The sequence below is a fragment of the Cyprinodon tularosa genome, unplaced genomic scaffold (genome assembly GCF_016077235.1).
Source record: "Cyprinodon tularosa strain WSP-4 unplaced genomic scaffold, ASM1607723v1 ctg248, whole genome shotgun sequence".
NCBI lineage: Eukaryota > Metazoa > Chordata > Actinopteri > Cyprinodontiformes > Cyprinodontidae > Cyprinodon > Cyprinodon tularosa.
Genome location: NW_024038921.1, coordinates 139,304 through 153,659, shown reverse-complemented (window position 1 = coordinate 153,659; position 14,356 = coordinate 139,304). Strand labels below are relative to the sequence as shown.

The 14,356-nt window shown below is 39.0% G+C and overlaps 1 protein-coding gene across 2 annotated transcripts in view; it reads left to right on the top strand.

Moving 5' to 3' along the window:
• The window catches only part of LOC119785411 (retinoic acid receptor gamma-A-like), a 32,246-nt gene extending 18,215 nt beyond the window's left edge, over nt 1-14,031 (top strand). For both annotated transcript variants that reach the window (XM_038288087.1, XM_038288088.1), the window contains exons 2-8: nt 10,484-10,632; nt 11,633-11,774; nt 12,041-12,204; nt 12,329-12,505; nt 12,709-12,913; nt 13,009-13,167; nt 13,597-14,031. In XM_038288087.1, coding sequence (XP_038144015.1) covers nt 10,484-10,632; nt 11,633-11,774; nt 12,041-12,204; nt 12,329-12,505; nt 12,709-12,913; nt 13,009-13,167; nt 13,597-13,907 — 1,307 coding nt within the window. In that variant the 3' untranslated portion in view covers nt 13,908-14,031. The remainder of the gene's footprint in view (nt 1-10,483; nt 10,633-11,632; nt 11,775-12,040; nt 12,205-12,328; nt 12,506-12,708; nt 12,914-13,008; nt 13,168-13,596) is intronic.
• Nucleotides 14,032-14,356: the final 325 nt, after the last annotated feature.

Below are 14,356 nucleotides of genomic sequence, written 5' to 3'. Positions count from 1 at the left end.
AATAAATTGTGTCGTAACAGTTTGATGTTTATCCCAGTGTTTCCTCTCTATCTCATCTCCATGTTTGTGGATATCCTTGTTTTCTGAGAACCATGGAGAACCATATCACACTGTCCGATTGACCCATGTGTCAATGCATAACCCTAAACCTAACCATTCCCAGTGCATTCGTTACCCTATCCTCAACCTAAGATCAATTAACACCTTAGTCCTATACCTAACCCTTAGCTAAAAAGGAAGGGGTGACCAGCAAAATGTCCTCACTTTGATGCCAAAAACAGGAGAACAGAGACATATATTTGAACACACATCCCTCTCTAAGCTGTTTAACATTTTATGGGTAGGGATTTTTGAAATAACAGATTTTTACACCAGAGATAAAATTTAAGAGTCCATTTAGGGTAAGGCGTGAGGTTTAAAGGGGTATTGGTTTTGTTTACCTTCAATGAAATTTATTTTTACATAATCACATGAGAAATGTATGCTGCCTTTCACATTTATTGGCATTCCTGGTAAAAATGTACAAAGACATAAAAAAAAAAATAATAAAGTTCGGAATCGAAGTAGCCATGCTTGTGCCTGATGAGAGGCATGTTATTGCTAAAGTTTTTTGTATCTTATAATTTGAAAAAAAAAAAAAAAAAAAAAACACATAGTCACAAAATTTATAATTTTCTATGGGAAGAAAAGTCCTAATTCAAAGGGTTCTGATGCTATGCACAGGATTTGAAGCCATAACAGGCCCAGAGCAACACAGATCTGGCGCTTCATACGCACTGAGTCCACATAAGGGTGATTTTCCAAATTTTCTTCCTTTGTTTTATTTTTAACCCTACCTGAATTGTCTTTTCTTAAAAAAATGAAGATCTTAATTTCCACTGAGACACACAGTTCTAGTTAAAGTCTGTTTAGCAAACTCTAAATGTTTATACTTGTGATGGTAGGACAGAAAAGGCATTTTCCTGGCATGCCTCCCAAATAACTGGTTGGCATAACATGGTATGGTGGGTGTGTAGATTTGGTGACCCAAAAGGCCACTCCTTGCAGCAGTTTACCAACTGTAATATCATTTAAATGTTCTCATATAAGCCCGTTTCAGGTTTTTGGAAAAGCTATAAAATGCCTATTTTTCGTATAGCCCTTCTCTAACTGGTCAAGATCGACGTATGTCTCCCTTACTTGAATGGCACGTTCCCCATCCTTTCTCCTTCTGTAGACCTGCTGAGTGAAGTGGGTCTATCTGTCACAATGTTTATGCCTCAGAGAAACAAGAGGTTAGATTTAACTGTTCTTTAAGGTATGGTGGAGGATTTTCGCAAATTTTTAAGAAAAGGATGCCCTCTCCACTTAAAAAAAATGCATATGCACAACCCTATACCCAGTCCCGAAAGAAAACACCTATTAAACACGTGTGAGAGCGTGCACAAGCCCATTTCTCCTGTGCATGCTCTGTTTAACAGTTGCTGTTCTCACAGCTCATACAAGCTTACTGTGCCTGAACGTCCGCCCTAACCCCTAAATCCCTCAATCACTATATAGAGCTGGGACTATATAGGAGACTTTATAGAAAACTCAGTTAACTGACCATTTGGACAGATGATCACTGCTTTTTGCTCCCTGTTGGTGACTTAACTCCTCCTCCTCTTTGCGGTGCCTGTGCCATCTTTGTTATTAGTCCCCGCTGTCGGGTAGAGACAGCCTATGGCGGCAAATCCCACAATGCTTTGTGAGGAGAGCTTTTCGAGCAAAGCATTCCAGGATGAAGCTGCCTCTCCAGAGGCCTTTCATTTCTTCTAATACACTTCATAGACACTTTTTCTCTTAAGTCCCTCTGCCTTTTTCAAAGAACTGCGGTGAGAAAGGTGAGCTTCAATGACTGTCTGAAACCGTAGCTCACCACACATATATACACCTGAACGCGCGCATGCTCAGAAAAAGATAGCTAATGGGACAAGCATGTAGGACGGCTTTACGTAAACATATCACCAAAACGATTGACAATTAAGAGGACAACTTATTTTGGTGATCCACCAGGAAATAAAAAATTGTCCTCTATACCTTTAAGTCTGAGCAGTGGCATAAGAAAATCAAGTTCATATTAAAATATAGAAATTTATAGATAGTTACATTTAAATTCATATTATGATTTTATAGACAAAAAACATGTTTGAGAGTTTGACCATGATAGAATACCATTTCACATTTATATATCATTTTTTACATTGTTGCTCTACTACAAATGTCCATATGTTATATTTTATATATCTTTGGTTATTATTAAGTTTATTTTACTTTGTCATGCACTGGTTAATGTTAAGTAAAAATAAAAGCAACCATTAATTGTACCATTAAAAATAGTACTATAATAGGTTTCCTCTTGCTAATCAATTATAAATTGGTGTGATTCCCAGAATTTAGATGTATACTGTAACCTTTCTGTTGTCAGATCAGGGCATGTTGGACAATATGAAGAACCTCTAGTTTATGTTTAATAGTTCAGACCAGTCAAGAAAATATTGGCCTTTATCGTTAGTGCTTACATGATCTCAAGTTCCCTCTGAGTGTTTCTGGCAACCATGCTTGTACTCTTAGGCTGGGTGATTTAAACTTTTGAAATTATATGTTATCATAATGTATGGGTCAAGTATTTTGACCTATTTGTTAAAGCATAAAGACACATTGTTTTTTTTTTTTTTTCCACAGAAATACCAGAAGAGTTACTCATCCTGAAACTAAATGAACAAGTATATTCAAATCTACTAAAAGTTGTATGAGGCATGTTTCACTGGAAATAATTTTTTTTTTTACGAAAAACAAATCCTTGCTCAAAGGCAGTGTTAGTGGCTTTCAGTTCAACAAAGAATTTTGGATATAGTAGTGAAGTGTTGAAGGGTAAAATTAGATTAAAAAGGGACATATTTACCTACAACGCCACAGCTGCCAAATGTCCCCATATTAAGCCTACCTTTTAACGTTTCAGTTAAAGCATTGCTTTTAGTATTTATGGCACAGCAAAGCATCAGAGCCTTTGACAGGGAACAGGCCCATAGCATTACAGATCCCCACTGTGCTTAACAGTGGACATAAAGCCATTTTGCACATTTTCAAATTGTTCCTGTTAACAGCTAACAGAGGAACTCATATTTCAATTAGTGTCTTTTGCTAACTTTTAGCATTCAACAAACTGGATTTCATCAACAAAATTAATATTTTCATCCTTTCTCTTCTTGGTATGTCTCAAAGACTATGTTAACCCCTTTGTTGGCTCACTATAAGTACATGTGATACGACCAGCTAGCTGATGGTATGCTACTGACTTATTACATATACGACTAATAAGATGGTATTGTGTAACATGCTCTACGCAGCAGCAGAAAATGTCAACGGATTTCAGCAGACTAACAGTTAGATATTAGCATTACCTTTCACTCACGTATATTAGTTTAAGACTTTAGCATTAGTGAAGCTAATATTTTAGTTAGTGCAGTGGCTAGTATAAATGTCCAACTTGGCAAATTACATATTAATATAAAATAAACTACTAAAATCCCCAAACTGTCAACTTCAAATTGTAATTATTATTTTATCATTTTCATTCTAAAATGTGTTATTTTACTGTCTAACGAAATTATACATTGCGATAAATAGAATAAAATTATGACTCAGGCATGCCACCCAAAATAACTGGCAAGCGTGTTAGTAGCGATTAACGGTTGTTATGGAGACTTGCTGCAGGTACAGGGATATTTTTCCACCTTCCATATTATCCACCAAAGGGATACAGTGTTCAGCTGTCTGCTTTTTCTCAGTCCTGCTCACATTTTAGTTACAGGCAAGGTTTTTGCCAGCAACTGTTGATTGTTGATCATTTTGTGAGCTATAAAGATTAACATGACAACAATACTGGACTCCATGGAATGAAATGTACGCCTGTCTTTACATTTTTTGGGGGAGTCTAAGAGAAATAGATGGTCTGTGTTATGTAATACTTATCCCTAAGAGGAAATTAATCCACTGGCTAGTTAGTAAACTAGACAACCTGGCGATAAGAAAGCAGGGAATTCATGTTTCTTGATGAGAATAGGGTTAAATAAAAGTTTTAACTTTTTGTTTTCGGTTTAACAAAGTTTTTTTATTCACAATGTATTTCCCTCACAGACTTTGGTCTCATGACCAATATCTTGATTCCTCTGCGACTCTCTGTCCTGTGAGCAGATAAGGAAGGTGTCTGCTTTCCGAGGGGCCTCTGTTGTCTAAACAGGGATGTGCTGATCCGACAACAACCACAAAGGAAACGGCAAAGGAAAGAGATAGAGAAGGCACATAGAAGTGGCGCGAAGGATCATGCAGTAGAAATGTTGCAGGATGTTTCTTAGATTTTTTTTGCTGTTGTTGCAAGTTTGAGTAAATAAAGTTAAGGAAGAAGAAAATATGTTGCAGGTCGGGTGGTTTTGTTGGATGTGAAGCTCTTTTTGGGAGCTGGCTGATGAAGGGGATTCACACGAGTGCTGTTGTCTTCTCTGTGTGCTGATTGATGGAGTAACACACTGAGGGGTGAATTGTAGGTTAGGAAGGGAGAGGTATTTTTTTTGTTGTTTTCCAGGCTGAACTTAGTTCAGGGTGATGACAGCTGCTGACAGTTCTTGGCTCCTCGCCCTCTTTCTCCACGCCAGGTAAAAATCCCCCTCCTCCCTCCCTCTCTCTTCTCACCACGCTCAGACAGCGTCAGTCACTAGCACTTCGCTGGCGCCAGATGCAGCCTCTCTGGTTCAATAGGAGCTATTTTTCCACTGGTTTTCACAGGTCCACTTTTACACTGTCAGTATTACTATATAAACAGAAAGCAGTGATCAGGTTACAGTGCAGCTCACCTGTTACACCCCAAAACATAAAACCATTTATGCCAAGCTTACACTAAGAGATCTTACGTCCTCTCAAAAATCACATTTCAAAAGAAAAACCCAGAAGATTAAACCTTCTTAATGAGGGAATTTGAAAAAAAAAAAAAAACAAGCATTTAAAACTGCTTAAAATGTGTGTTATGTGAAAAAAACAACAACCTGAAAACAAAAAAACTGAATGGACCTACTAAATAATACAATCTTGAAGGGTTTCTTTTTTTATATAGTTTATTTGATTCAAATATAATAAAGACTTGTAATTGCATTTCATAATACATAGATTAATATCCTAAATCCAATTATCTGATATTTTGCTATATTCTTTAGGTTTTAAGTCACAGTTGAAATGGAAGCTGTGCTTTAAAAAAAAAAGCCTCTCTGCCCTGCTCAAAAACAAACACGCCTTTTTTCATGTATTTGGCTGAGTTTAAGGCTGCTTTGTAAGTTTATTCTTACTATTGATATAAAATTCATACCAGATGTTATAAACAACCAAAGTATGCATATATTGAAAAAAAAGGTCCACCTTAGTAACTCTAGAAAGACAAAACATATTGAACACATGTACTGTATGAAATATAGTGTGGACACACCTTTTGCAGACATCTCCTGCATGGAAAAACTAGTCATGCACTGCTTACGTGTGAGCTTGAGTGATTCTTCTACACATCATAAAGGATTTTGGGATCATGTGAAGTCTCCCAGTAATATATCCTTTAAACCAGCCCACACCATGATGTTCTCACGCTCAATGTTTTTTTTTGAATACTTAGAAGAAGCTTAAACTCGCCTTTTTCTTCAGCAGTGGAGTCTTAGTTAGTTGTAATTTTGATCATTGCAGTTGATTGAATTACTTTTTTGCATGGGGAAACACTGGGACTGCTGCTTCCAGGTCTTTCAGGTGTCTTTGAGCTTCTTGGTCATTTTACATCAATTTAGATTTTTTTTTTTTTTTTATCCTCTGTTCGAAATCCTATCATGACATTTTAGTGGCTTTCACATACCCATTGTGACTTCACCAATACTCATAATGTTTCTCAAAGGCAACATATTTTAAAATTTGTGCTTTTACTCAATTTTTTTTCTTCCCTTTAATTAAGTCAATAGTTAAAATTAAACGAATAGAAGCGAAGTCCAAAAACAAAGTACAGAACACTAAAAAAACAGGAGATGCCAGATTGAAACACAGGGAACAAAGTAATGAAGCAACAAGAAACCAACACTGAAGAACTGCACAGGGAGAGTATATATGGGAGACAGAACAAAGACTGGGCTAATCAGCTGATATGGAGCAGGTGTGGATAGAGGTAACTAGAAGGAAGCCAAGGGGATAGGAAACTGGCGCAAGGAGGCAACAAAGAGCAACACAAAAACACAACACTGCAAGAAAACAACTACAAAGACACAAAATTACTGAGATACTAAAAATAAACCTAAACAAAGAACAGAGCCCTGACATGAGCTTCATTTTGGGGTAATATGCTTAGATTTGTTGAAAATTTGTAAAAGAATTGTACTTTTATAAGTACTTGAAAGCTTTGTCGTTATGAAAACTTCTCCGACAGTCAGGAGGATTCGAATCTCTTATTCCATTTACACTACCCTTTTAATCCGTGCTGAGAGCGGTCCGAGCAGGGTAACCGAGATAACTGTTGAGTGTAAATGGCACACAAAATTAAACCGGACAACGGCAGACACAACCGAACTGTAGTTCATCACTAGGGCTCGGCACAGTTCAGTTCTGACTCGGTTCTCAGATAACAAAGAGCACAAGAGGAGACTGCGTAATCTCCTTACAGTCAGCTTCCGTAATTATGAAATTTCAGACATTCGTAAAAATACTAGCTTCCCTACCATGCCACACGATTTCCAATGATGATTCTGCTTAGCAGTGTGGTGAACCTTAACGTCTGTCATTGTTTCCTGTGTCTGTAAGCCCTTATTAGACTATCCTTTGTCGTATACACTTCCCAAAAGCCGACTCAACTGAATTTACCAAAGGCTGCCTTCTTCGCCTGACTCTCAGCAAACAAAGAAATATCACAATTATAACCGAACATAACTTCCTGAATGCTACAGGCGCTGCCATTTTGATTTGCTTGATTCCCTCCTTCAATCCTAGAGAGCAGTAGTACCGTAGATTCTCACTACTAGGCGTGGAAACGTGCTAGCTTGGTGTGTAAACGATTGTAAGGAACAAAGCTCGGGGCGGTTAACTGATTCAAGCTCAGTCTGATCTCGGCACGGATCGGTTTTCAGAGGAAAGTGTTAACAGGGCTTCTGTCACCAGCCTTCACCAGTTCCTCACCCAGCCTTGATTGTCAGAGCATCTACTGTTTACATATTAATATTTGTTACTCTGATTATATATATTGGTAAGTTTCCGTTAACAGAGTTCAAATTGATTGGCCTTTGTGAAAAAGAAAAAATCTTATTTAATGAATTAGAATAAAAAAGGATTCAGAAAAATTTGGTCATTTTATTAAAATTGTTAGATTTATTGTTGCAAAAATAAAAGACGACTGTCTTGTTAACTTTTAGGTCCTCTCCACTCAGAGTGTTTATTGGGTGTGGAGGTTACTGTGTCTTTTATCAGAATATCACAAATCTTACAAATCTTGAACATAGTTTTGAGTACTACTTTGCAGCTTTCTGTTTTGCAGAAAGGGTAAAATAAGTCAATTATTTCACAAGGGAAAAATATTCTGCACCCGTTTTTGAACGGTGCATACATTTTTGAGCAGCATGTTCTCTGTCCTCATAGCAGATCCAAGAAGGCTAGTGTTGCAGAAGCCAAACAATCTTGGTGTAACTTGAAAATAATTAATCTTGAAAATAATGTTTGTAAAGGTATCTTTGAGACTTAGAACCAACAGATTATTCCTAAATTATGCAGATGTGTCTCTGAAAAATGAATGGCTGCTAATGAGCTATGATCCCAGTTGGTGTGTTTTTGGTTTCTTGTTGCAGAGGAAAAAGCACAGAAGAGGGGAGCATTCATCCAGAGAGATTCGTGAGAAAACTTGCAGATTACTCTTTCAAAATCCCTTACAGGCTTACAAAATACCTCCAGCCATCAATTCAAAAACAACTTATTATGTTGCAGGGTTTATTTTTCCCAGAAAGCGGGTTTGTTGTGAAAATCAGCAGTCTAGTTGAAGTTAAATTACATTACTTCCAGACAAACTGATGCTGATTAGTTCATTTTTTAATACTTGCACAAATTTATGAAGTTTAATGGAGGCTGTTGATCATTAGCAGTGGCCTTTATGAGTCAAGGTCAAAGTTAAATAGTCAGGGTTTTATTTAACCTCCTGTCCACTGAGAAGTTTCTGTCCTCGGGCTCACCTCCTGCTTTCCCTTTCTTTCTCTTTTTCATTTTTCCCTTCTCTGTTTTTATTAGATAACTCCTTTGTACCTCTCTGGGTTTGAAACCTTACCACTCTTGTTAATGACAAGCTGGGGGTTCAGGTTGGGGTTGTGGCCGTGGGGTGAGGGCCACATTTGGCTCAGTACTGTGCTGTCCATTGAAGGTGACAGGAGGGGCTGTGACTTTGGGGCATTTGACCCCCAAATTCTTTATTTTTACTAGGAAGTCTTCCAAGGATGGAGCTGTTGATGTGAATAGCGGCCCAAGGTGACTGGATCCCAATAAAGGGGTCGTCACCCTGGACGGGGCCCCCTTCCCATCTGAGATACAACCTTTATTGGGCTGGTTATGAACCTGGGCAACTATTAAACCCTGCCCAGCCTGCACTAAGGAATTTAGGGCCAGGAAATAGGGGGTGGGGGAAGGCGTGGGCTCAAGGAGGTGAAGTTGGGGTGAATGAAGGTGAAAGTTGAAAGGCACATCTGATCAGAGATCATATGGAAGGGCTTTTATCCCCTAGTTTCCAAAATTCATATCATCTGATGCTGATTTTAGTTGAAGTTAAGTATCTAAACCATAAAAAGTTTACAAAAGAACAAATCAATCATTCTTAAAAGAAGTATTTAGATGTATCCTTTTATGGGGTCTAATAGGTGATAAATCAGTTTTTTTTTTTCCACTTTCTCTTTATGTTTCAACAGGATGTACTTTGAACTTTGAACCACTTTTTTGTGAATTTAATCAGATTTAGAAAAAAAGGTTACTGAAAAAATTACTTTAGTATTTAACTGGGGTTGATCTTATTAAGAAAACTGTTGTCTATTTCTTCTCCTTTTATGTTTTAAAGTTCCTAAAACATCCAAAATCAGCAAGACCTTCTTAAACAGACCTGGAAATCAGTGCAGGTCAGGAGAAGCAGGATCTTTGGAGGCTCTTGTTCACCAACTAAGAATTACTCTACATGTCATTTGATTTAATATTAGACTTAGTATACCGGTAACTTAAAATGTTCACACCTCAGAAGGTAAAAAATTAAACTTTTTAGAGAGTAGTCATTCTTAGACAGCTCTGCAGATAAACTTGACCTTGCTATTATTCAAAATGAAGGTAAAATGTTTCAAATGCAGGGATTGTAAACTGTCTGTCTTAATACAGCGTGATTAACAATGATCATATGTTAATAAAACATGCTGCGTGGGCTAACATGGCTGTTGCATTACAAAATAAAATGTTCTATGGTTAAATCTCTATTTTTGTGGTAATACACTTATGTAAATTAATTCCAAAATGTTCATCACTGTTGCTAAATATAAGTTTTCTTCCTTCAGTAAAGACTTCCTCACTGAGGGGTGTTTTTGTTTGATCAGATAAAATATTGTATTGTAATTCATATCCAGTCAGTCACTGATATGAGTTAAGTGTCAGCCTCTTTTCTGTCGCCGACTCCTCTAAATGTGTTCCTGGATTGTTTTTTTTGTTGTTGTTTTTTATCTGTGTTTTTTTAAGAAAACCGCAGTTTGATAAGCTTAACAACAAATGTTAAACATTATTTGTATTGATGCTTTTCAGTAGTGGTGGGAGAAGGCCTCTGCCAAAAATAAGCTGTTTTACAGTGTGAAATTTTCCTTAGCGAGTCAGTGAGAGGGGAATGGAGGGAGACGGCGAGGTCTCGTAAACATCCCACCTCTGTTTGTTCACATGGAGGCTCTGGGATATGGTCAGGTGTGGTTGGACGACTTTCCAAATAATAATAAAAAAAAAGGGCAACAAAGCATATGGGTGTGCACACAAACACACACGTGCAAAATTTTCAGATGTGAGTCAAAAAGTCAGCAGAGGTGTCCCACTGCCCCTCCTTTTCTCCAATAAATGGTGAAGCCAATCATAGCTCAGCTGCCAATCAGCATTTTATCAGCAGGGCCATCTGGCCATCAGCTTATTGTGTCCCTTTTAAGTCCCTGTCAATCAGCCCACTACCAACCCTCCTCCCTTTTCTCTTAAAAATGTCTGCTTTTGAGCTTGTTCCCTTCTGGCTCCACAGGGTGGCCTGCAGAATGATGGGGGGTTGTTTGTTGACCACTCTCTCCTAATCAGCTGCTGCATTTGCTTTCATCATTGTTTCAAAGACTCTAAGGATTAATGCAAACAAGATGTATTCTTATAATAAAGAGACCTTTCTCTCCCTCTCTTTTTTTATTTTCTCGCCCTGCAGCGGTGGAGACTCAGAGCACCAGTTCAGAGGAGATGGTGCCCAGCTCACCCTCCCCTCCTCCTCCTCCTCGGGTCTACAAGCCCTGCTTTGTGTGCCAGGACAAGTCATCTGGTTATCACTACGGAGTGAGCTCCTGTGAGGGCTGCAAGGTAAATGAAGCCAGAGGTACAAGGAAAAAAGAAAATTGAACAACTTAGGATCAGTTAAAAGGAAACCTAGAGTGGGGGCCTCATTTTTACCTAACAGATGTGTGAGCAGTGCAAATGTTTAATTTCTGCTGCCCCCTACTGCATACTTACTTATATTGCATATGCATAATATGATGAGTGTTTTCCAAAGGAACATTTCATTTTTAATGTCAAATTGCGCTTTAAAATAATATGTTTGGCCTATTTTTTATCGAAAAATAGGGCCTGCTTAACTTTCTTTTGGAAGGACAAAAATATACATCTCTTTTTAAGACATTTCTACAAATAAAAAGTTTGGAAATTAAAAGGTGAATTTGTATTAATTCTTTTTTACTCTCACACTGATAAATACAATCTATATGATATAATCTCAGATAAAACCCAGTTCTCTGAAGGTCCAGGATGTTTATTAGAGGACAAGTAGAAGGAAAAAAAAAGATATCATACAGAACAATGAACATCAAAGACAAGCCAAAAAGGAAAACCCGTAAACTACAATCCTAACAATGCAGGAGGGAATAAATCAGACAATCAGGCAAAGGGGTCTGGGAGAACTCTGGTGGACCCGCAGAGATCCTGCAGAGGTATCCCATCATCAATGCTCTGCTCAAAGGAGACCATGTTAGCCTACATCCTAAACACTTAATGTGTTGGAGACCTAGCTGCATCAACAGCCAAACAATGGATGGATGGATGGATGAACTTAGAAAAAAAAAATTAAGACTGGCTAATTACTAAGCATAGTAATCATATAATATTTTATCTCTTTTCAGATACAGTAGTAGCTTTATTAGAACCTTTATGTACTTCTTTATTTAAGAAATTTAAATAAATAAAATCGGCATTCTCAATTTTACTGTCAAACCAACAAACATAAGAAAATGCCTTAGATCTTTCTTTCCACGTTTTGATGTTGGATTTCTTTTTGGTTTTTAAAGCAGTGTATTTTTTTCCTTTTTAGGGGTTTTTCAGACGGAGTATCCAGAAAAACATGGTTTACACCTGCCATCGAGACAAGAACTGTCAGATTAACAAAGTGACACGTAATCGCTGCCAGTACTGTCGGCTGCAGAAGTGCTTTGAGGTCGGCATGTCCAAAGAAGGTCTGTGGCCTGGAAAACAGCTGTGACTTTTTATAAATTCAGCATACGTCCCACATCTTTTCACCTTTAACAGGTCCTCTAGATTTATATTTAACTTCTGTGAGTCGAACTCTTTATTAGTGCTTCTAAGCTAAATCTCTGTTCAAATGTGAATTTGAGCTCCTGCTATAAATTCTATATTTATTACAAGGCTTAGGTGGGCAAACAAAAGGGCAAATCTAAAGCAAAATATCCTGTGCTAACCTTAATTGTTTTGATATCTTTAGCCGTGCGTAATGACAGGAACAAGAAGAAGAAGGACATGAAGGAGGAGGTGGTGCTGCCTGAGAACTATGAGCTGAGCGGAGAACTGGAGGAGCTTGTTAACAAAGTCAGCAAAGCTCACCAAGAGACCTTCCCATCTCTGTGCCAGCTGGGAAAATACACCACAGTGAGTTTCCACTTCCATGCATGGTGGCGTTTCCACATCCCTCTGCACTCAGGCTCACTGCTTTCCAGGAAAGCCAACCCGCACGATCACACAGACCAAAAGTGTCCCTGTTTCTCTCTCCCAGAACTCCAGCGCTGACCACAGAGTGCAGCTGGACTTGGGCCTGTGGGATAAGTTCAGTGAGCTTTCCACTAAGTGCATTATAAAGATTGTGGAGTTTGCCAAGCGACTACCAGGCTTCACTACGCTCACCATCGCTGACCAGATCACCCTCCTCAAATCTGCATGTCTGGACATCCTGGTATAAGTCCTCTCCTGTTTAACCAGCCCTCCACCTCCCTAATGCTTTCCCATTCATCACGCTGCTTCACTCCTTCATACAAAGCAAATATTGAATTTGGATTTTCACTCTGACACCTCTATAAAACTACTGAATTGTTGTATTTTTGTTGCTTTTTTCGCGCCCATGTTCTAAACCCAGTAATTTTTCCCTCCCTTGCATAGATGCTACGGATATGCACCCGCTACACTCCAGAGCAGGACACCATGACCTTCTCAGACGGCCTGACTCTCAACAGGACCCAGATGCACAACGCCGGCTTTGGGCCCCTCACAGACCTGGTGTTTGCCTTCGCAGGTCAGCTGCTGCCTTTGGAGATGGACGACACCGAGACGGGGCTTCTCAGCGCAATCTGTCTCATTTGTGGAGGTAAAGCTGGCAGAATTGTCAAAGTTCAGTTAGCAAGTTGTTTAATAGGATTTTGTGAATCATCTTGTTTCTTCTTTTCATTGTCCCTTACCAAGACCGTATGGACTTGGAGGAACCAGAGAAGGTCGACAAACTTCAGGAGCCACTGCTGGAGGCTCTAAAGATCTACACTCGCCGCAGACGCCCCAACAAGCCTCACATGTTCCCTCGCATGCTGATGAAAGTCACAGACCTCCGAGGAATCAGCACCAAGGGTGAGGGGATTTTTATAACACAAAAGGACTTCTTTCTATTAAGATCAAAAATCCTTTTGCAGTTTACAGATGAAAACAGTGTTTGAGGTCAAAACCTTCTTTACTTGACTTATGACATGTAGAGAAAAGACGGAGAAATTGCTCTAAAGCACTAAAAGCATGAAACAGTAGAATGTAAAAGTGACCCCAATCAGTAAATCTTTACATAAACATTTTTTTACACTGTGAAAGTCAATGCTGAGAAAGTGAAATTATTTTGGAATATATAAATATCATATTTATTTTACTTCACAAGTATTTACTACCCTCTGTTAGCCAAAGACCTGAAATCTGACAAAAGTTCATGTTTGTGGTTGAAAAGCTTAGGTGCATTTGTGTGCTTTGTAAACAGAATGACTTTTCAAATGTTTTGCTTCTCGATGCCTACAGGTGCAGAACGAGCCGTTACCCTCAAAACAGAGATCCCAGGCCCCATGCCCCCTCTGATCAGGGAGATGCTGGAGAACCCGGACGCCTTCGAGGACAGCAGCGACTGCAGCGACAGCGCCTCGGCGCCTCCCCCTGCCATCCAGGCCATCAAGCAAGAGGGGAAGTCCACTTACGAGTCCGCCTTCGAAGAGGAAGAGGAGGAGGAGGAGGACGAATACTGGGAGGAGGAGAGGGAGTGGGGGGCGGAAAGTGACGGAGAGCCGTGGGGGGAGGCCGCACAGAAGAAAGCCGTGGTGGGAAAAACGCAGTGAGAAGGACGCTGCCTCCTCTCTGACAGACCGCTGAGCCGCACAGAGCAACGCCACCTCAGAGTTAGGCTCGTTAATGACATTGTAATAACCTGTACATACTGACTGCAAGGAAACAGATTCTAAATAGGAAGCAAATAATCAAAGAGAAAAAGCACTACATTTCAGTGGATGAATGAGGGCACCATTAAAATATCAGCGCGGCCTTAGAAAAGATATTTGAGTTCGACACAATCATGGCTGCAGAATAGCAGAAGAAAATGAGCTGTTCTGCTGTCTCCAAAGGGCTAAGCTTTGTATAAAATCAACCATTAATCGCAGCAGCTTATCTCTACATGGTGTATATGTGCCACGAATGTCTTCTCAGAATTACTTTTATTACTTATGCAACTTATTTTCTCATTGTACCTTCTTTTTCTGAGCATGTTACATTTATGCCTGTTTCTCTTTTT